The sequence below is a fragment of the Myodes glareolus genome, chromosome 19 (genome assembly GCF_982192425.1).
Source record: "Myodes glareolus chromosome 19, mMyoGla1.1, whole genome shotgun sequence".
NCBI classification, from domain to species: Eukaryota; Metazoa; Chordata; class Mammalia; order Rodentia; family Cricetidae; genus Myodes; species Myodes glareolus.
The window spans coordinates 31,383,765-31,404,316 of NC_142044.1; the positions used below are offsets into that span (position 1 = coordinate 31,383,765).

At 47.8% G+C, this 20,552-nt stretch overlaps 1 protein-coding gene across 3 annotated transcripts in view; it reads left to right on the forward strand.

The window, feature by feature from the left end:
• Positions 1–13,438: 13,438 nt before the first annotated feature.
• Khdrbs3 (KH RNA binding domain containing, signal transduction associated 3) overlaps positions 13,439–20,552 on the forward strand; it is a 157,394-nt gene continuing 150,280 nt past the window's right edge. For 2 of the 3 annotated variants that reach the window (XR_007236515.3, XM_048457213.3), the window contains exon 1: positions 13,439–13,569. Coding sequence is in view for 2 of the 3 variants with exons in the window: in XM_048457213.3 (XP_048313170.2) it covers positions 13,482–13,569 (88 nt within the window). In the remaining variant the exon portion in view is untranslated. Of the gene's footprint in view, positions 13,570–14,266; positions 14,389–20,552 lie in introns of those variants that run through there. The other variant, XM_048457214.3, reaches the window with a different exon arrangement.

The following is a 20,552-nucleotide window of genomic DNA, read 5'->3' on the forward strand; positions in this document are numbered from 1 at the left end:
CAGCACGGGTGGCTGTGGAGCGGGACGCCAGCAATCATAGTATCACTGAGACGGGGGGACAATGAGATAGAAGGGAGGGCTCGACGAGAGTGGGTGGTGGGGTCAGGGGTGGGGCTCTCAGTAGAAAAAAGTCACAGGACTTTCAGACAAAGTCACAGTGTGTGTGTGTGTGTGTGTGTGTGTGTGTGTGTGTGTGTGTACGCGCACGTGCATGTATAAAGAAGAAACCATTGAAAGGGATAGAAAATCCCAGGAGGGAAGAAAAGGGGTGCGGGGTGGAGAAAAACTGGAGGTATTTGCAAAAGAAAGGACAGCTGTTTCTTAGACCCAGGAAGACAAATGCAAAACAGGACCACAGCAGTTTCTTAATCAGAAACTCACTCCATTTAAGGACTCTTAGGCTAATTGAGGGGCCTGTTATCAAAGCAAATTTGACGTTTTGGAGAAACTGTTCAAGGACTAACAACCAAGGCTGCATGCAGCCTCGGGTCTTGGGCTCATTCTGAAAGCCTACTCAGAAGCAATGTCCCCTGCCCTGGGTCTCCTTTGATTGTTCTGTGAAGTAAACTGTCCTTTTCCAATTATAACAGCGGGTTCTTCAACACCAGTGACATTATTTCTCTGATATATAATGTTTTATTCCTCTCCATATTTTTGAAAACTCAGAAAACAAATCATCAACATGGAAGTAGTTTATATAGATTTTTTAAAATCTATTTTATATAGATGTTTGATTTGCTGAGCAGCTGTGGTGGTAAAAGACCCAGATAAATCCAGACCCCTCTAGCAGAAAGAAAAGAGCCAAAAATCTAGCAGGAAAAATAGAGCCAAAAATGTAGCAGGGAGAGAAGAACCAAAAATCTAGGGTAGCCTGTTCAGTGACTCTGTTCCAGGAACTAGCTGACCATAAAGTTAGATTATAATCTTGAGAATGATCTTGAGAAACGGGGAGTTATCCCCTTGTGATTATCACTGGTATTTTCAGAATTTTCCAATGACACCCTCCCTACCCCCTTTGGGTTGTGGTTTCTTCTAATCGGGGTCTAACTCCTCTACCCCTGCATGGGGAATGAGTTTCAGCCCCAGTGTGCTGGTTCCTGTCAATAAAACCTTGTGTGACAGCAGCAAGGACCGTCTCTCTCGAGAGTTCCTGGGGGGTCGTGTTATCCTGAGACTTGAGTGAGAGTCACCCCACTCCCAGGGTCTTTCAGTGGTTTGAATGAGAAATGTCTCTTATAACAACAGACATTTGAACATTTGGTCCCCAGCTGGTCGTGGTGCTGTTGGGTGGACTAAGATGGTGCAGCCTTGCTGGACCAAGTATTTCACTGGAGCAGGCTTTCAGCAGGACACACACACACACACACACACACACACAGACACACAGGGGTTGGGGACCTCCTTCAAATCTGCTTATTTGGTGACTATAGTAAAGGATGTGAGCCCTAAGCCTCCTGCTCCAGTTGTCATGCCTCCCGCTTGCTGCCATGCTCCCTGCCCTCATGGATTCTTATCCTGCTGGAATCATAAGTTCAGAGAAACTTTTTCTTCTCTGAGATGATTTGGTTGTGGTGTTTTATTGCAGCAACAGAAAGTAATTAATACAGCAGCCTAACTTTGTTTTGTTTTGTTTTTCAAGACAGGGTTTCTCTGTAGCTTTGGAGCCTGTCCTGGAACTAGCTCTTGTAGACCAGGCTGGCCTTGAACTTACAGAGATCCTCCTGCCTCTGCCCCAGTGCTGGGATTAAAGGCGTGTGCCACCACCACCCGGCTAGCAGCCCAATTCTTCAAAGGTGCTCACGAACCACCACATCTATCATGGGCCACATCTATCACATGCACCTGTGTGCTGGTGACTTAAGTGTGCAATGTGACTCCATCTCAATATTTCTGTGAGGGAGATGTTTATGATTGAGGAAACTGAGGGTTGTTGAGGTCCTTTCCTGTGAGTCCTCTCATAGCTTGGAGGTGAGAAGTCAGCCTCCAAAGTCTGCATTTTTTCTATGCTGCCTCAGAAATCCCAGGGACATGATTTGAGTGCATGCCCAAGAGCACATAGATAAAAGCTTGAACCGTGGCTGGTAATGTTAAGTGATGGTGGGACCTGTATGAGGCGGGGGCTTGTGGAAGATCTTTAGGTCCTTGTGGGCTCTTCTTTCAGAAAGGTTAAAGTCAGAAGCTGGTTAGGGCCTGAGAATGTTGCTATGATAAAGACAGACCAACCCCTCTTCAGTTCCTGGATCCTGTCTCATTCTAGTTCTTTCTGTTTCACCATTGAGCTCTTGCTCTCTCATGCTCTCGACCGTCTCTGAAGCCCTCACCATAGGCTGAACTGATGGGACAATCAAAACCCGAACTTCCAGCCCCCCAAACCCCAAGTTAAGTAAACCTTTCTTCCATATAAATTACTCAGTTCTTTAGTATGGAAATGGAAAGCAGAGCAATATCGGTTCTTGGTAATTCCTTTTGCTTCAAAGTAGAACAACAGAGTCCTCTTTCTGATCAGCAAGGTTAGCAGGGAAAATCAAAACCAGCAAAATATCTGGATACTATTTTTCAAACTTATTGATGCTACATTAGCTAATCATGCTGTCTATGAAATAGGTTTCCTAAATTAGTTCTTTCCTAGGCTTGCTCATAATTCACAGTTTCAGAGATGAAAGACAAGGGAACTCCTTCCTGGGACTTGAGTGACTGTCCTCTGGCTGGACGAACAGTTGATAGGGAAAATCACTGCCCCCATTTCCCGGGTGAAAAGAAAGAGAAACACCTTGTCTAGTTCCAAGTACATATTAAGGATTTGGGGAGGAAGAATTTCATTTGTAACCTGCAAAGCCCACTGCTATTCATCAGGGGGTATTGTTGGGGTTTTTGTTTGCTATGCAAGGAAATGTCAAATCATTCTTAGGCCATAGAATGCTAAGCAGTGGATTTGAGTGACTTGTATCAATAAATCACTGCTTGATTTTTTTTTTTTTTTTTTTTTGCTTTTGCTGACCTTAATTTTTTTTCTTGGACAGACAAATGCAGTTTTTATTTGACCTCATCACCCAAGGGAGGGCAGTATCTCAGATCAGATTAAATATACAAAAAAAAAATCAGCTGCAATATTTGTTTACTGTATTGGGATTATTCTATTTATCTAAGGAACCTTTCTTTACAAAAGACACTAGGTCCTATTATAAAGCACTCACTGTGTGCCTGGTCCATTGTAAAGCACTCACTGTGTGCCTGGTCCATTGTAAAGTGCTCACTGTGTGCCTGGTGCTGTTGTAAAGCACTCACTGTGTGGGTCGTGCTGTCTTAAGGCGCTCATTGTGTGCTGGTCCTGTTGTGTTTACAAATATTAACTAATTTTATCTTCATAATGGAAAACAAAAAAAGTGTTAAATAACTATCTCAAGGTCACGTTGGCCTGTAGAAGCTGGCTCCTTAAGGTCTAATCTCACCTATCTTGCTAAATGGCCCTGTGTTTCTTAAGCAGGCTAGGCTATGGTTCCTGTGGGTTTATTCTCTTAAGGACTAACAGCCTCTACTCATGTACTCCGCTACATCCTCCACACCTGCTCAAACGACAAACCACTTCCCTGTCAAATATACCAGTGTGACACCCCTGGCCCTACTGGGGAAGATCAGAGAGGGTGCTGATCACTCCCTTCGCTTCTTGCAGGAAGGAGAGGGATGAACTCACCTGTGTGTTGCTCAGTGCGGAGCCTCTAACAGCAGCTACTGGGTGCTGTATATGGTCCCAAATACTTCTCATGGTTCATGACTCATCTAATTCTCACAGCTGCTTTATACAGTGAGACGATTTTGCTCCGTTTTGTGGATCAGATCCTGAGAAAGTAAATGGTTACATAGCCCACAGAGCTTGGATTTGAACCCACATAATTTGTGCTGATCACCTAGTTTTCCTCCTGTGAAGCAGAGAACTAGTCTCCCCAAGCCACGTGGTTAGTGTGTGGGACAGACATTCTCAGTGAGTCCAGACCCCTCACACTTTCAATGGCACAGGAAATTTCTCTGAGTGTGGAGTCTCGTTCAGAAGTCATTTGTGTTCAAAGTCTGAGCAAGATTCCCCAATAGCACAAAGGAAAAAGAGAATCAGTCAGACAAGGATCCGAGACCCTGTACTGGATATATAAATACAAATATGTAAAGGGTAAATATGCAAAAAATCTTTACACCATATGACAGGGCAGAGCGGTTCCATCACCATTTCATCCTCTGAATCTACCGTGTACCCACTTCAACCTCCACTGTGTCTGCAAGGTTCTGCTTTAACTATGCCATTTGGACTTCCCTGACCCCTGCCTTCTGCTTGGACCCAGCCAACTGGAGGTACCTGATGGAGGGATGGGGCAAACGAGAGAGGTCGGAGTGTTTGGTCCTCTGCGTCATTCCTAGATCAATCACTGGCAGGCAAGGGTCACGTTCCCTGTTTTCAGCTCCGTCTTTGTTGAAGGCTTTGTTGAAGGCTTTCTTTTACCTCTTCGAGCTGGCACAGACCTGGTTTTCCTTGCCCCTCTGTAGAGGCAAGGATGCTCGAGTTTTCTGCTAATGTCTTACACAGCTATGTTTCCCTTTCAGTTCCTTTCTCCCTGCCTTAACCTTGTAAATAACCTCTTTGGAAAATCCTGTTACGGCCCTTTCTGAGTGCTCCATTTCTTTCCTCTCAGGACTCTAATAAATTGAAAGAGCGTATAAGCAAAAAGAAAATAGAAACTTTGCGGTTTGATAACATGGTAAGAGAAAACAATATACTATTACGATAGACATTTTCTGTATGCGGGGGCATAAATATCTGCGTGCATTTGCTCATCCCATCCTTTCATTTGCTGTGTGAAGTGTCTTACTATGGGACTTCGGTTTTAAGCACCTCTTTGAGAACAAACCAGGTTATACCTGCATGATGCTGAGGTTGACAGTACATCTGTTCCTGCTTGGCGATAAATAGCGGTAGACTAAGGAGACATGGCATAGAAGGTCAGAGTCACTAGAAAGTCTGGAAACTGTGTCCGATCCCATACGGTCATCTCTGGTGCCTGTAAGAAATGATGACCCTCAGCAGGTAGCACATTTGCCTCCCCCAGTTACTCTCCCAGTGGCTAGAAGAAAAAAACCTCACCAAATGATTTCTCCAGCCCCAGACTCTACCCCATTCTCAAAGCACGAATACCCAAAAGAGTCGGCTTCCCCCCTGCTAACTACAGTCCCAGAGCTCAGGTAGGGTTGTGTTTTTACAGCTAGCAAAAGTGGGGGTGAGGGATTAGCTGACTTTTGTTTGTGGTGTCCTGGAGAAAAGCAATGGATGTGTGTTGGCAGGTGATCCTATTTAAATGGTTGGAATGTTAGGAATTTCCTCCTTGGTGTGCTGGGCTAAGGGACACCTTTGCTTGGGTGGAGCATGGGTGGCCTCAGTTTGTGGTCTTTCTCAGAACCAGGCATTGCCTTAGGGCAAACTGAGACACAGGCCTACCTTCTTGCTGATCTATAGAGCCTGTCGTGGCAGATGTGTACCAAGCTGTCCTGGGAAAGCTGCCCTGGGCCCTACAGAAACAAGGTTACCCACCGCGGAACACATCTTTAATGATACTTCATGGGGCTTTCAGAGAGCATTTCATCAGCAGAAAAGGATGAACAAATGGTCACCATGTCCTCCTGGGTTCTTTGTCATTTCTCTTATTCTTGTCTGGGATGAGGTCATGATGCCCACAGTGGAAAGGGAACAGATTTGCCAGTCTTAGGATGGCAAAAGAAACTTAGCACCAATGGCATCTTGTAGCCACCACTCTAAGTGCACATAGTAGTATACTTTGGGACTTTGTGAAGAATGAGACAAGGAACATTTGTTTGGTTGGATTTTGACAGCAGGGCTTGAGTTCTGGATCACTCACTTCTTCTCACTCCATAATACCCAATGTCAAAGCCATTGTCCACATGAACATGACAAAATAGTGTGCGAATGGATGTTATTATTAGTAAAGAATTACTTATAATGCTATTTAATCATCTGAATTTAAATTTTAAAAGCATGTAGCCCATGTTCTCCCCAGTTCCTGGTGCTTCTTGAAACCACCTTCCAAACATCTTGCTCTGGGGTGTTGTTCTTCTGGTGGACACACCTAAGGCTTTCACAGGGAACGAGATAAGCCTCATGTCTAGGCTCTGCTATGGGACAGTCTAGGACAAAGTTCCACATGTTCAAAGACAGACTAATTAATACTAAAACTGAATAGATCACAATTTTGCAATTTTTTGTTAATCTCTGAAAAATTTGAATTGGGTTGTGATATGTTATGATTTCAAAATACTAGATGCTAGAGATATTATCAAGAAAGAATACTAGAGTTCATTAGTATTTTTAGATTATTGACTACAATGTTGAAATAACATTCTGAATGTATTGGCTTGTGTTAGCTTCAGACATTTACACGGGCCTGCTTTAGGGGACATAGCAGCACATGTCGTCAGCAGCAGCCAAAACATGACATTGTAGCTATTGTAGCCATCAAGTAGACCACTCTTCCTATTCGTATGCCCTATATCCGCTTATAAAGGGCAAACCCCTCCTGCCCCTCCCTCTTTCCTTCTGCTCTCCCACAGAGGCAGCCACTGCACCTCCCCCGCCTAGTGAGTTCCGGTGTGGTGTGACTGGCGGCCCTTGGCTCCAGCCCGCAAAGGTTGCCTTCCTTTCCGCCATTCAACCAGTTTATTAACTTTCGTCTCTTTTCACATTGGTGACTTCTAGACAATTTAAAAATAACATACATAGCTCAGATCAATCCCCCTCCTCCATGGAATGGTGATGTTCTACTCATGTTTCATCTGTCCTGGCCTCATGGATCCTGGGCTAAGCACTTCACACGCATCTCATGAAGATCATGAAGAAAGTCTTTGTAGTGAGTGATGCCACCTTCAGTTTTCAAGAGAGACACCTGAAGAGACTGCTTTACCCCGAAGTCCCCAGCTGACTAGGTGGAGGCTACTGGCAGTGTTTGGCTCTTAAGGTGGTGACTTCAACCACTATGTGCAGTAACTCAGCAGTAACTGAGCTGTTCTAAGATTGTTGAGTTTTCTCCGTTGAAATGGTGATTGATTGCAGACCAGGCACCAGTGAATGTAGCCTGAGAGACCAAGTAAGACCCAGCAACAAGATAACCTTAACTAGAAGAATCTGGGGTACTCCTGCCTGCCAACTATCGTCGGAGGCGGAATGGGGTTAATTAAGGAGGCCCTGCCTCTCTCCCCCACTCACAACAAGCAAGGGTTTGGGGGGTGTGTATCAGCCTGGTATAAATACAGGCAAAGGAGGGGTGACAGCTGAGATTTGTGGGTGAGTTAGCTGTAAGTTGTTGAGAAACCAAAGAATACAACATTCGGCCACACATAGCTTGTCCTGTAATCACTGCCAAAAAGCCCACTTTTGTTCTGAAATCTTTTCCTTGGGAATTCTGTGCTCTTGCCGGAATATACAACTTCAATTTTATGCCTGCTCTTTCCCATAGACATTGTAGGTAAGCTCATGTCATGTCATCTTGCCTTAACTACAGAAAAAGAACAATTGCAAGCTTGTATTCTTTTAAAAGTGGCTTATTTTCACTTATCTGGATGTTTTTATCTGTGTGTTTGTATGTACATATGAGTTCAGACGCCTGTGGAGGTCAGAAGAGGGTGTCAGATGTCCTGTAACTGGAGCTATAGGCAGTCTTGGGCCCCTAACTCAGGTGCTGAGAACAGGACTTAGGTCTTCTCCAAGAACCTCAAGTGTTCTTAACTGCTGAGCCATCTCTCCAACCCCCAACCCTGCTCCTTTTTTCTTTCGTTTCTTTTTCCTTTTGGATTTTCAAGACAGGGTTTCTCTGTATAATAGCCCTGGATGTCCTGGAACTCACTTTGTAGACTAGGCTGGCTTCAAACACATAGAAATTCACCTGCCTTTCTGCCTCAGGCCTGTGCCACCACACCTGGCAAACTCTCATCTTCTTACATGATGCCCAATGTACTAGATTTTAAAAAGTTCATCTCCTTACCCGTTAGCTCTTCAAGTGCAGATAATTTTATACTGCCAAAAGTATTTGTATTTCTGATTATTTTACCACCCAGTGTGTGCTGTTTTGTTGTTAATCCTCCCCCTACTCACAAAAATTACCTTCTGATGTAGACAGAATTGCTTTGTGTGTCTCCTTATATAGCCTGATGAGAAATAGTGGGCCAGGAGATGGACACGGATGCTTTTACTACGGCGGCAATAATGTTTTACATTTCAGCCATGCTTTTCAAATCACGGCATCTTACAAAGCACCAGAGCTGGTGATAGCTCGGCGCATTCCCCCATCACATACCACCCTTTCAGAACATTGTCTGAAGGATATGGGGTGGCTTCCACATCAAGGAAAATCATAAAACACATTTCCACAATGGCTGGAGCAGAGAACGCGCTGCAATTTCCAGGGTCTTCTCTGCAAGCCTTTATTGGTCTCATCGGATCTCAGTAAAATAGGAAGGAAACAGCTGTTACTTCTACACTTTCCAGGCTTAGAAATAGAGACAGGAGGATTTGGAATCCGGAGAGAACACCAAGGCAGGTCCTGACGGGGTCAAATGTCGGTTCCCTGCCCCCCTTTCCTGCCTGGCTTGTCTGCACACATCTGTCTGTGATAGGACTGACTCTGGACATGTTCATTCTCTTTCCTTTGTGTGCCTACCTTTGAGGACAGGAAGGCTTCCCGTCCTCTTGTTTCTCTGCTTCACTATGGATTGTTCCTTTTCTTCCTTTATTTTGCCCTCTCCCGTGATTTTTCTTTTCCTTTTCTTAACCTCATTTTCACTGCCTTCTTCCCATTTCGTTTTCTTCACATTAGAATCACAGTTCCTTTTCGTTTTCCCCTTCTCGGGCTGACATTACAGTCCTCCCTGGGGTTCCTTTTCAGTGGAGACTTGGCAAAACCAGAGTGACTCTCACACTTCTGCGGCATGTGCTTCCAAATTTGGCCACGAGGGGGTGTGTGCGCAATATCTGTGGCGTCTTTCCTACTGGAAAAGAAGTCAGAGGGCTTCTGCTGTAGTAAAGAGAAATGTGCAAGAGGACCTGGGCTTGCCCTCCACCAGACAGAAAGGGGCTTTGCAAAGCATGCGGATGCAGAGTCAGCAGGCTAGATGTCTCCAAGTATGTGTGGTTGGGCTAGAAGACATGATTTTTTTTCTTTTCCTGTTTTTAAATTCGGTGGAATAGGAATGATGGATTGAGTGTAAGTGCACATGTGCATATGCCTGCCTGTGTTCACCGACACGCTCGCATGTGGCGTGTGTATACTCACATGTATGTGTGTGCATATGAGTGAATGTTTTCAATTCTCCTTCCAGTTTCTGGGCTATACCAACTTTCTTAGTCACACTTTCTGAATCTGAGCTTCCTGCTGGCTATCCTATGCACCGAGTATGGACGGCCTCAGAGGCACTCCTAATCTGAGGGTGCCTGACCTCCAAGTTTCTCCTACCCTTCCAGGGCTGCACTCAGCCCTTTCAGGCATAGCCACAGCCTTGGGAACCTGCTTTCTGCGGCAACAACGGGAGTCAGAGGCCACAGGGGCTCTGCTTGGTGTCTTTCACTGTAACGTGCTGATGATGGATTTCTGGGCGAGGCTGTGCCATCTTTTGGTGCCCTCCTTACGTGACAAAGCTACTATCTCTGAGTAGCAGTGGTGTGTTCCAGAGCAGCTTTTTAGGAGGAATGTCCCTTGCATAAAAGACTGCTTGCAGGGAACCGACCACTTGACCAGATACTGGGGTAGGGAGCTGAGCGGGCTCCAAGGACACAGAAGAGGAAGACTTGATGCTCTAAGTGTGAACAAGAGCATAAATAAGGAATGCTTGTGGGGAGAGGAGGAAGAGCCAGAAAGCATTAACACTGTGCCTATCAACAGGTTAGTGAGGTTTGACCCTGCACACTGGGCATCACCTGTGCCCTGTGCTCAGAGATGGTGAGTGCTGGTGCAAGACTGGTAGCTAGTGAGCAAGGTGAATGAGGGGGGCAGACTGAAACCTGATTCAGACTTCTTTACCCAGGAGAATGCAACATAAGGCTCACCCCTCTTAAACAAGTAGACAGAGACGTCTGTAGTGTGGGCAGCAATCTTTTCGTATAAGGAAACTGCCTCATAGACACAGCGCCTGTGATTGGTGCATGCGCTGATGGTGCCAGGCACCACAGCAGTATCTGACTCACTGGAGTTAATGTCGGCAACCAGGGCCCTGTCACCTGTCTCTCCTTAGGTGGAGATTATGAATGACAGCCACCCCACCTGCCGGGCTTGCAGAGACTGGCTGTGTTTCCTCCGGAATGGTGAATAAGGTCGACTTGGGAAGTACTCCTTGCTTCTCAGGGGCTGAGAGGCAAGTCCCTGACCTGGGTCTGAGGAAAAGGCATCTCCCCTCTTCCTTACATTGGCAGAGGGACTCCCAGAGAGGTGGACGGAAACTGTGGAGCCTTGGACAAGGTCTGCAGTGGTATGGTGACCTTGCCATGAGGTGCCTTTGGAGAGGGCCCCTTTTGCTATGCTATGTCCGCTAAATTCAGAGCAGTCTTAGCACACAGTATGTGCCTGGTGAAAACCAGAGTATTCTGGAAAGATCTCTGGCCTAGAAGCCCAAAGACCTGAATGTAATTACTGCCTGCATATGTTTGCGTGAAAGCCACAACTTTTCCCAAGACCTAAGTCTTTTTTTTTTTTTTCTATACAATTTGAAAACTAGGGACGGCAGGATGGTGGGTTCATGAAGAACAGCAGGGTATATGGCAAGACACGGAGTGGAGGTGCCCCACAGTGGATCTTACGGTCCATCCAGACTGGTGGGTGGGAACAATTTTCTGATCCTCTTACAGGAACATCAGTCTTTGTCCCTGGAGGATCTGGCGTGGGCAATCACAGTGCTGGGCACCTGCCCTTTTGGAAGGCTCTGTGAGGAGGAGGGTCCCGAGCAGACGCTCCGGCATCTCTGCTGTCAGCTTCGTGGTGCATAGTCCTCCTCCCCAGCTGCTGGCAGGGCATCTCTGCCAAATGCTCTAGAGGGGCTGGAGCACAGATCTATCTCACACATCTCAAATCACTATCTGGAAAAGTGGGAGTGGGAAAGGTTTAGAACGGGAGGACCTGGAAGCTCAGGAGGACAGCCTTGGGGCAGCTGACAGAGTATGAAGTTATTCAGCCTGAGAGAAAGCTTGCCGAGTAAACGGTAACGAGCGGAATCTTTGCTGCATGTATCAAGAGGACTGTGTGTAAAGCTGCCAGGGTAGCCTGGCACTTAATAAAGGCTTAGCAAAGATAATTAGTAAATGCTTAATAAAGATAATCGTCAGTGAAGGTTTGAACTACTACTGAGGCAGACGATGGAAGACACAGAACAAGAAGCGCTCTTTCACCAGGCACTCGGTTCACTTCCCTTCTTCCTTAGTGGTTCTCAGAAAAATCACTGGAATTTGAATTGGTCCAGGGAGGAAAAAAGACAAACAAGAGGCATGTGTTTCCATTTAGATGTAAAAGGAGAAAACTTTCCCTCAAGAACCCCCGCACTGCCCTGAGGGACTGCTGGCATTATCCAGATATTGGAGGTCCAGATGTGAGGTTCGGACTTGGGGCACACGGCCTGACCAGACCAGCTTGGGGCTCAGGGGCAGAAGCAGGGTCTACCATTTAGATTCCAGGTTACTCTGCTGGGGTTGTGCTCTGTGTCCAGCAGCGAGGACCACACAGATGGTGTCGGCCTGCTGCCTTTCAAAGCTTCTGTTTCAGAGAGTAGCCATGCAAGGCAGACGGCCACAGAACAACCCGGCTTTCCTCTTGTGCTGGGTCCTTGTAAAACAGCAAATCCTCATGAGCTCTTTATGAAATAACCTCTCCCCATCTCCACTTGACAGACGAGGAAACTGAGACACAGGTGACTTAACTTTGCTAAAGGCCACAAACTAGTGACCATTTCATGTCACTGCCTCTTGGCAGTTTTGACTACAGAGGGACACGGGGGACACTGTTGCAGGGGACTCTCGGGCTGCACCTAACTATGCACAGGGCTCAACAAGGGGTCAGGTGTTTGGAGGATTCCTTCAGCAGAATTTGCCAGGGTCCTTCCCAACATCTATCCTAGGCACCAGGCATTGGATACCTCTCTCTCAGACAAAACTTGCTGTGCCCTGGGATAGCACTGGGTTAATGAAAGCAGAGTGGCAGTTTCGTGGATGGTTTCAAAACACACCGAGAAGAAAATGAAGCGATTCGGGTTTTTTGTTTTGTTTTGTTTTCCTGGGGAAGTCTTGAGGGTTGTAAAGGGACTATCCGGAGGTCAGGAAATGAGGTGGGGCTAAAGGAGAGTCTGAACAAGGACTCTGGAGTCCTTGGCCTGATGTAGGACATTTATTCCACGTACTTCAAGGGATCTGTAAGGGGCTTAGGAGAGCATTTGCTGGGGTTTGGTTGGGCGGTTAGAAGGAGACATCACCACCCAAGTGCGGTGTGGTAGGCTCCCTCCTGGGGACAATTTTGAGAGACTAACTCATCCATGTCGAGGCACCAGCATGTTTATGGCTAAGGAGAAGCGCAACCCGGAGCAAGACTTGGAAGACAAAGACAGTCTGAAGGACAGGCGCTTTTATGTAACCGACCTCTGCGCCAAGGGTCTCAGGAGACTGGCGTTCCAAGCCCGGGCCCGGTGTTATTTTCGTACAAATACCAGCGGACAGCAAAGAGACCTAAGTTAGGCAAGTCCGCGGAGCTTTTGAGAATGAGGCACCTGGTTGCATCGTCTCTTCCCAGATCGGGGTCGGGTGAACCCGGGGTCCCCAGGCTCTGCTCTTGCCCCTTCTCCCCCCAGAACCGGTGACCTTGGGTGCGCCACTTGACCTGTGAGCCTCAGTTTCCCAGTCTGTGAACATGCAAGGCAATGGTGGACAGCTTAGAGATGCTTGCCGGGGAGACCGGGGTGGAGACCCGGGGCCTGGGCACCGGACGCCCCTTCACGATATCCCCGCCGCGGGGCCGCGCAGTCCTAGTGCCCCCACGAGGCGGCGCGCGCCGGGCGGTCAGCTCATCGCGCAGGCGCGGCGGGCGGGGCGGGGAGGGCGCCGGGCGCTGCGCGGCGGCTCAGAGCGCGCGGGGCGGCGCGCGGGGCGGGTCGCGGCAGAGCTCGGCTTCCGAGCGGCTGGCAGGCGAGCCGGATCAGCGCTCCTCGGCTTCCCGGCCCGCTCCTTTCGCTCATCCCGTCGCCGTGCACCCCGCGGCCCGTAGCGCGGTGATCTGGGGCTCCACGGGGCCGGGCTGAGCGGCCGCCGCCCGCCCCGAGCCGCCGCCGCCGCCCGGCCGCCCGCCCGGCTTAGCCGCCGAGGCGCCTGGCGGGGTCCGCGCCGCCGAGGGCGGGCGGCTCGGGCTGCGGGGCGGCTGGCGCGCGCGCGCCGCGGGGCGGAGAAGCGGGCCCGGCGGCCGGCGAGCATGGAGGAGAAGTACCTGCCGGAGCTGATGGCGGAGAAGGACTCTCTGGACCCCTCCTTCACGCACGCCCTGCGCCTGGTGAACCGAGGTGAGCGCGCCGGCCGTTAACGGCACCCGCGCAGCTGGCTCCCGGGAGGAGGGAGGAGGCCGGGCACCTGCCCGGGACTAGAAGCGCAGCCGTGGGGACCCTGGGGGACCCAGGGGAAACTTCTGGGCGAAACACAGCGAGCGTCCAGGGTCCTGGGCCTGGACCGACGCTGGACGAGACAAATGGACAGGAGAATGGGGCGCCCCGGGACCTGGGGTGTTTGGGGTGTCCAAGGAGCTGGAAGAAAGCGCTGTGGGGAAACGGATGGGCTTGAGCGGATTGGCTGCGCAGGAGGCGAAGGGAACAGGTGCTTGGGTTGTTAGTGAAGTTTGGGGACCTTGGAAGAGGTTTAGGGTCAGATCCTCCAAACAAGATAGAGGGGAGGACCCCAGCGGTCCCGAGGGAGGAGCCCAGCCCTTCTCCCACGTTCTTCTTCTGTGTGTGCCCAGGCAGCCACGGGCTGGGCAGTTTGCCGTTCCTGGGGGCGGGCACGCATGCCAGGCTGGCAGTCAGGCGGCCCTTGGAGGGCTCAGTTTGGGAGAGGAGGCCCGCCAGAGAGCCCGTTCTTGTTCGCCCTTTCTCTCTTTGAGACAAGCTAGGCGGGTGACCCTCATTGGTGGCAGGCTTGGGGTTGAGCACATTGCCAAAAGAACCACCCGCCTGTGCCATTTTTCACACTCCTCCAACCAGCGCGGGTGGGAAAGGAGCCGGAAAGTGCCAAGGACAGGGACACGGGTTTATGGAGGCACGCCTACCCAGAACAGTATTCTTCAGGCTTACTTCTCCTTTGGCTTTCTGAATCATCTGCTGGGATGGAAGGTAAATGAAGCCCGCCTTCCCCGGATCTGTCTCCTACACCCGGGTCCAGCATATGTGTTTCAGAGGAAGATGGGCTGGGGAACCTCTGGCCTTCTTTTTATTTCTTCTTCTTTTTTTCCTTTTTCTGTTTTCAGGGACATGACAGACACATTATCTGGCCAGATAATGTAACTATTTTATGAATCGCTCTGTGCAGTGTGCTTCCTAGTTAGGGTTGTGCTTCTCTCATTGCCGGCCCTTACTCTTATTGTTGAGAGAGAAAGATGAGGCAGACATATTCTGTTTGTGTGTAGATTCCTGTGTTTTAGAGTCACGACCTCTGCTACTTGCCTGTTGTAGACAGTTATCAGGAATAGGTTGTCGCCTGGTGGGGTTGTTGGAGAGACTTACCGTCTCCACGAATTTAAGCTTCTTTGGAATTGTTGAGCAGAAATACATTTACAAGCCTCTCCCATTAATGGCATGCTTATTTTGATTTTTGTTTTTTAATCTAACAGGCTTGTGAAAGAGTCATGGGCATTCAGTCCTAAATTAGAGAAAAAGAATTTAAGTTTTACTGCCTGGTCCTTCTGAACAGTTTTGTAGTTAGATTCCTGGCGTTAGGTTTGTACTCCACTCTTTTATGATTTACATATATCTCTTGCTGCCTGCTGGGCTGTCATCTCTGTAAGGAATTTCTTTGTACATTGTGTGAGATCCGTGGAGTAGAAATGGTCTGGACTGTGAGACCAAGTGCAGTTCTTCTAGTGAGGAAACAAAGTCAAACCCGGGTTGGGCTCAATTAGGGAAACGTGGTTTAAAAGCTAATGAGCTATTTTTAAAGTCGGGATTATTTTCCGTGCCGTGTTGTCATAGCCTCATGCTGCTATGATGTTCACAATTCTGTTGGTTTCTGCGTCTACTGGTGTTAATAAGGACTCCATTTCCTGAACCAGATACTGGGGAGGTCTTGTAATTTAGGGCTTGTTTGGTGTTGAACTTGGTTGCCTTGCTTTTCACCTGGCATGTAGTTCTTGGACATTTCTTACCTGTGAAGGAAGCCCTGCTGCTGGGATGCTCTTGTTTCTGCGAATTTTTACATGACTTGAGATGGAGGCTGATACCCAGAACGCAGTGCTCTGTCATTTAAAATATTAATTATGGTCTCTTACGTAACTCCAACATTACAAGTGCCTCTTTAAAAACGTCGGGTCTGAAGTCAGCATTCAGGCGATGGTTGGCAAAATTTCATTTGCAGTCCGATAGCCACCCGCTTATTGCTTATAGGAAAGCCTTGTTACTCTTACTTTGCTGTGTTTTTTCCTATAAGGAAAGTCTCTTTCCAGAAGTTATGCTGGAACGTCCAACAACAGGGCATGGTGGCCGTTGTGAGCCTTTCAGACTGTGGCTCATGTCTCCAAAGCTCACAGTATTTACAAAGTTTCCCGGGCACTTTAAGGCGCTTGCTGTCTCTTTCCATCCTCACACTTCAAGCCGGGTAGGCAAGACAATCAGTGCTTTCCTGGAAGGCTGCTTGGACCCCTGCTGCATATTAGCCTGCAGGTACTGAGAACTAATTTGAGTCCACATCTTCTATCTTCTTACATGTGACTTCCCAAAACGATGGAATGAACTCTTCTTGCGCCTTAATTTAAAATACTGTTGAAATCAGTACAGCGAATATGATTGTCCCTGGTTAAGTTACTGTAAGAGAGGGAAATTGTGTGTGCTGTGGAAGACCAATGTTGCTTTAAAAGACAGTGCTTTCTTTCTGTACTTCCTTGAAGAAGCAGCCCTCCATTGTAGACTTGAAACTGGATGTCAAGGCCAGGGCTCCTGCAATTAAAGCCCTCCTGTGATCGGTATTTTCGTTTAGGAATCAGCACCGTACGGTAATGAGACGTGGTCGTCTCAGAATGCAGTGTTCATAAACATTGATCGGCGTCCTGGCTGAGTTATGACTTGTCGCAGTCTTTAAGTAAGAAATTGAGCGGATATGCTGTCAGGTGCTCTTCCCTTAGGACAGGTGGACTTGTGCCCTTTCTCCACGCTGGTGTTGTATCATGGACATTTCTTACTGAGTTGATTTATAATTTCCAGTAGTAGCCGCTTCTCTCTCTTTGCCCCAAAGGTGAAATTTTATTCTTCAACAAAAGTAAGGATAATGCTTAATTGACATTAAAGATGAAAGAAATCAGGCTTGATGAGAAATGAAAGACGTCCGGCTTTAGCGTTCTCTCCCCGCTCCCCACTGGTTCCCATAGAAGTGCCTGCAGGCTTCAGTGCTTCTTGCTAGGGAGTTGGAGGTGAGAGCTGTTGCATGCTTTGTAGTATATTTGCCAGTCGGAGATATACCCATTGGCTAAATCCCTCTCCAGAATGTCTTATGTTCCGATTTAATCTAGCACTTTGGTCAAGGTTTGGATGAGTCTATCCAGGACACAGCCTGTGCTTTTTAATTATCTGGTTATCAGTTGCAGTTCCTGGCCAAGTTAAATTTAGTTGGTTCCTCCACCGGAGGAAGTGGAGTGCAGGCCACTAGAGAGAGTGAGGTAGCATGCGCGTCCACACTGATAAGGTCTTTGTTGATATTTCAAAATAATGGTTTTTATGGCACCTCAGTTTTTCAAATGTTAGGGTTCTTTGCGTCACTTAGTCTGTATGTGGATCTATGCTCAGAAAGAGAGCCCTTAGCTCACTTTTGCTTGCAGTGTCCCAAATTCAGTGGTGTAGCTTCCTTTTTGGGGAATCCCTTTTGCAACTGCTTTTGTTTTGCTTGAGTGTGCTTAGACCTGTGCAGTGAGGGCTCACCAGTGAGATTTGCAGAGTGTGGTTAAGGTGTGGTGTTTGTTGTATGCTGCTGAGTGCCATTCCCTACTTCATCCAGAGGAGGCTGCCATTATTTCGGTTTTCATTGTTTCTCTCCTGGTGTGAATGTTTTGGTTTGTCTTTGTAGGAAATGGATGTAGTGCCTCAGTTTGAGGTCAGCCACTCCTGGGTTTTATGTGGTGCCTTTTACAGAGATACAGTGTTCCAGCACATGGACCTTGGGGACGCAGCCTGTGTGCCAGGCTTTTTGTACTGGGTGCTGGAGGGGAGCTGAAGATCTAGAATGCCCTGTACTCCACTGTGGGAGAGAATGAGTTTTAGTTATAAAATGTCTTCTTTCCCCGGGAACTTAGTCCTTCTTAGTCCTTGCTTGGAGTACGGAGTGACCAGAAGATCCCAATGAGCTAAGACGATGTTTCTGAGGCCCTTTGTCCTGGCTGATGCTAATAGTGTTCTTACTACTGCCACCACCCCAGGGATGGAGAGGTCTTTGGGCCAGGCTTTCAGTCATAGAACCTGCCCCAAATGGCACGCTTTCAGGATGTCAGAGCAACGGCAAAACTTGGAGGTTGGTTTTGCCATGCTGTTCTGTACGGACCCTGGGGTTCTCGAAGTGTAGGTCCTGTTAAGACTGTTGGCTGATGACAGACAGAGACTAGGGAAACCTGGCTCTGGGATGTGCAGTTGTACTTTCTCTCTCTGACCACACATGATATGGTGTCTATTTTTACTCTTCCCCCTTCAGGTTTCTGCTTTAGTTCCTCCATCAACTTTCTTCTCCCCGCCAAAGCAGAGGGCTCCATTGCCTTTTTCTTATTTTTAGTCGCAGCGCTTACCTCTGCCCTGGTGGGATGCTGCTGTGTAGATCTTATCTCCTTGCTGGGAGAGTGAGAGCCTGGTAGGAGACAGACCTGGTCTCTCACCTGCCCTGGTGTCTTCAGTAGGTACCGTCCAGTGTCATCTTGGCCCTTGCAAACTGAACTCCAGCTTTCATGGCTGTACAGTAATGATCATGAAGGTAATGAAGAATATGAATGTTTGCTTAGAACTCAGAGCCACGGGGAGAGCTCTGCTCCTAACCTCTGTGGAGCAGCACCCTGGGGTGGGGATGAGGCCTCTAATGTGCACAGCTGAGGGAGGAGGGAAGGAAGGAAGGAAGAAAGGCAGGCTCTCTGCAAACTTTGTGAAAGCAAGCCGAAGAGCAGGACAGGATCCTAAATGTGGCAGAACGGTAGGGGTCTTTCTTCAGGAGCTAATGAGATGTCATCAGATCTGCTGGGAATCAGACGTTTATTACGTGGTGCGTTCTTGAAACCACAGGTTTCTTAAACCTGTGCACTCTGGTGCAGTCAACTTTCCTTCTGAAATTTAGAAGAGATCAGTCAAATTAGAACTCTGGGATCTCCTAGAATACCTGAGAGAGTTAGTCTGCAATTTGAGGTGCCAGCCAGACCCCCCCACCACCACCATATAGCCCTGGCTGGCCTAGAACTCTCAATGTAGACCAGGTTAGCTTCGAGCTCATAGAGGTCTGCCTGTCTGCCTCACCTCCTGAGTGTTAGGATTAAAGGTGCGCACCACTGCAGCTCTGCTTAGCCAGAACCCGAAAGTCAGAGGAACAAACTGAAGTGCTGTGGATGCCAGGTGCCAGCTTCAACATAGGTACTTAGAGACCTGTTTGCCACTTGTCATGTGTCTGGCTGCAAGAAGAGAGAATGCCAGGAGATCTTAACTCTGGGACAGTGATTATGACTGGTTATTATACAAGGTACCACATGGAGGGCCTCTTTGGTGCCAGGCGCGTCCTGTGCATTATCTCTGACTCACATAGTTTTGGCTTTCTGGAAAGGAGTATATTTAAACATACATGCTTTGTAATTGCTAATTATTGCAGCGGCCGTTTATCAAGGGTCTTTTCTTATTTACATGCTTTATGTACATTATTTCATTTAAGTGTTCGAGCATTCTTAAAAGAATAAATCATATTACAGGTGAGAAGACTGAGGTCAGGAAGGTCAGGTAGCGAACCCGTGCGTGCCCCTTGAAGCAGCAGGTAGCGTGGAAGTAGGCGCTGGGACTGGTGCTGCTATGTCAGCTCCTAAAATTAACTGTGAGGCTTTGCATAGGTGATCTGCTGAGCAGAACAGATCCCATGTTGTACAGAGGGGCACACTGGGACTACTGCCAGTGTGGAGACCGATGGATGCCATTTACTTTGGGAATAGCCAACCTACCAGGTAACAAACTGTGCAGAGAGAATTATGTGCTTATGGAAGGTGACACCCTTCCGGTTTGTCCAGTTGCATCATTTGTCAGACCCTCAGTTTGCCCATCAGCAAATTTAGAACGCCTTGCTCTATTTGTATGATCCATGTTTTACACATATGTAATGCAGAACACATAGTAGGTTCTAAATTATTATCCCCTGCTGTTTTTGTAGACTGGCCTGAGACAAATGTATAAGTACTGATGTCATTTTCCAGACACAGTGTCTAGTGACTTTAACACAGATCCTAGCTCCATTGCTTATGGTAATCTTATTGTACTAGTACGATTTTAGTTTTCTAGCCCAGGAAGAATAGGAAGAAAAATTCCTGGCTTAGGAAGCCTCTTGCATTCTTACCAGAATCAACAACTTGGGTTGATTTCATTATGCCAGCCAAGGCACAGCACCTGAAGCCTAAATTTAACAAATAAAATTTCATAAACATTTTTTTTAACTGCACAGCTTAAAGCGTGTCTGGCCACTGCAGCCTCCACAACACAAGAGAGCTGGCTCTGAGCTGGGAGACTGGGAATTTCCATGGATTCCTCGGATCAGTTTCTGCTGCTATCTTAAGAATTTTATAGGTGTTCTGGCATATTGTTGGTGCTCTTCTTTGACATGATAAAGGGCATGGATGTGCGATGGCCACTTCTTTGATCCCTGCTTTTAGCATAAATTCTACACTTGGGGTCACTGTTGGTTCGAGGTCCCATTGAGAAATTGGAAGGGAACAGGGAGGGGCAGTTTTCATTCTCGTTTTCCTGGTGTTATTCTTCTGCTCCTGATACACAGTTGTGCTCTGCTTTTCTTCCACTAGGTGGCGCTCCACATAGCTGCGGATCCTCTTCTGTCCACACTGGTTTAACTCCTAAACTGATGTTAGTGTTGATGCACAGGCTTGTGTTTCTTTGGGTTTTCATGCATTTCTCTTAGTTTTTTTTTTCCCCCAAATCTAGGATACTTTCTGGCCAGCATTTTAGGACACAGTGGCGCGTTTTTGTCTAGTTGCCAGTGTTTCTGAGTTCCTGAGGGGCTCTATGCTCAGTTTGCTAGTTTGCTTTTCCACATATTTCTTTTAGTCTTGGTACTG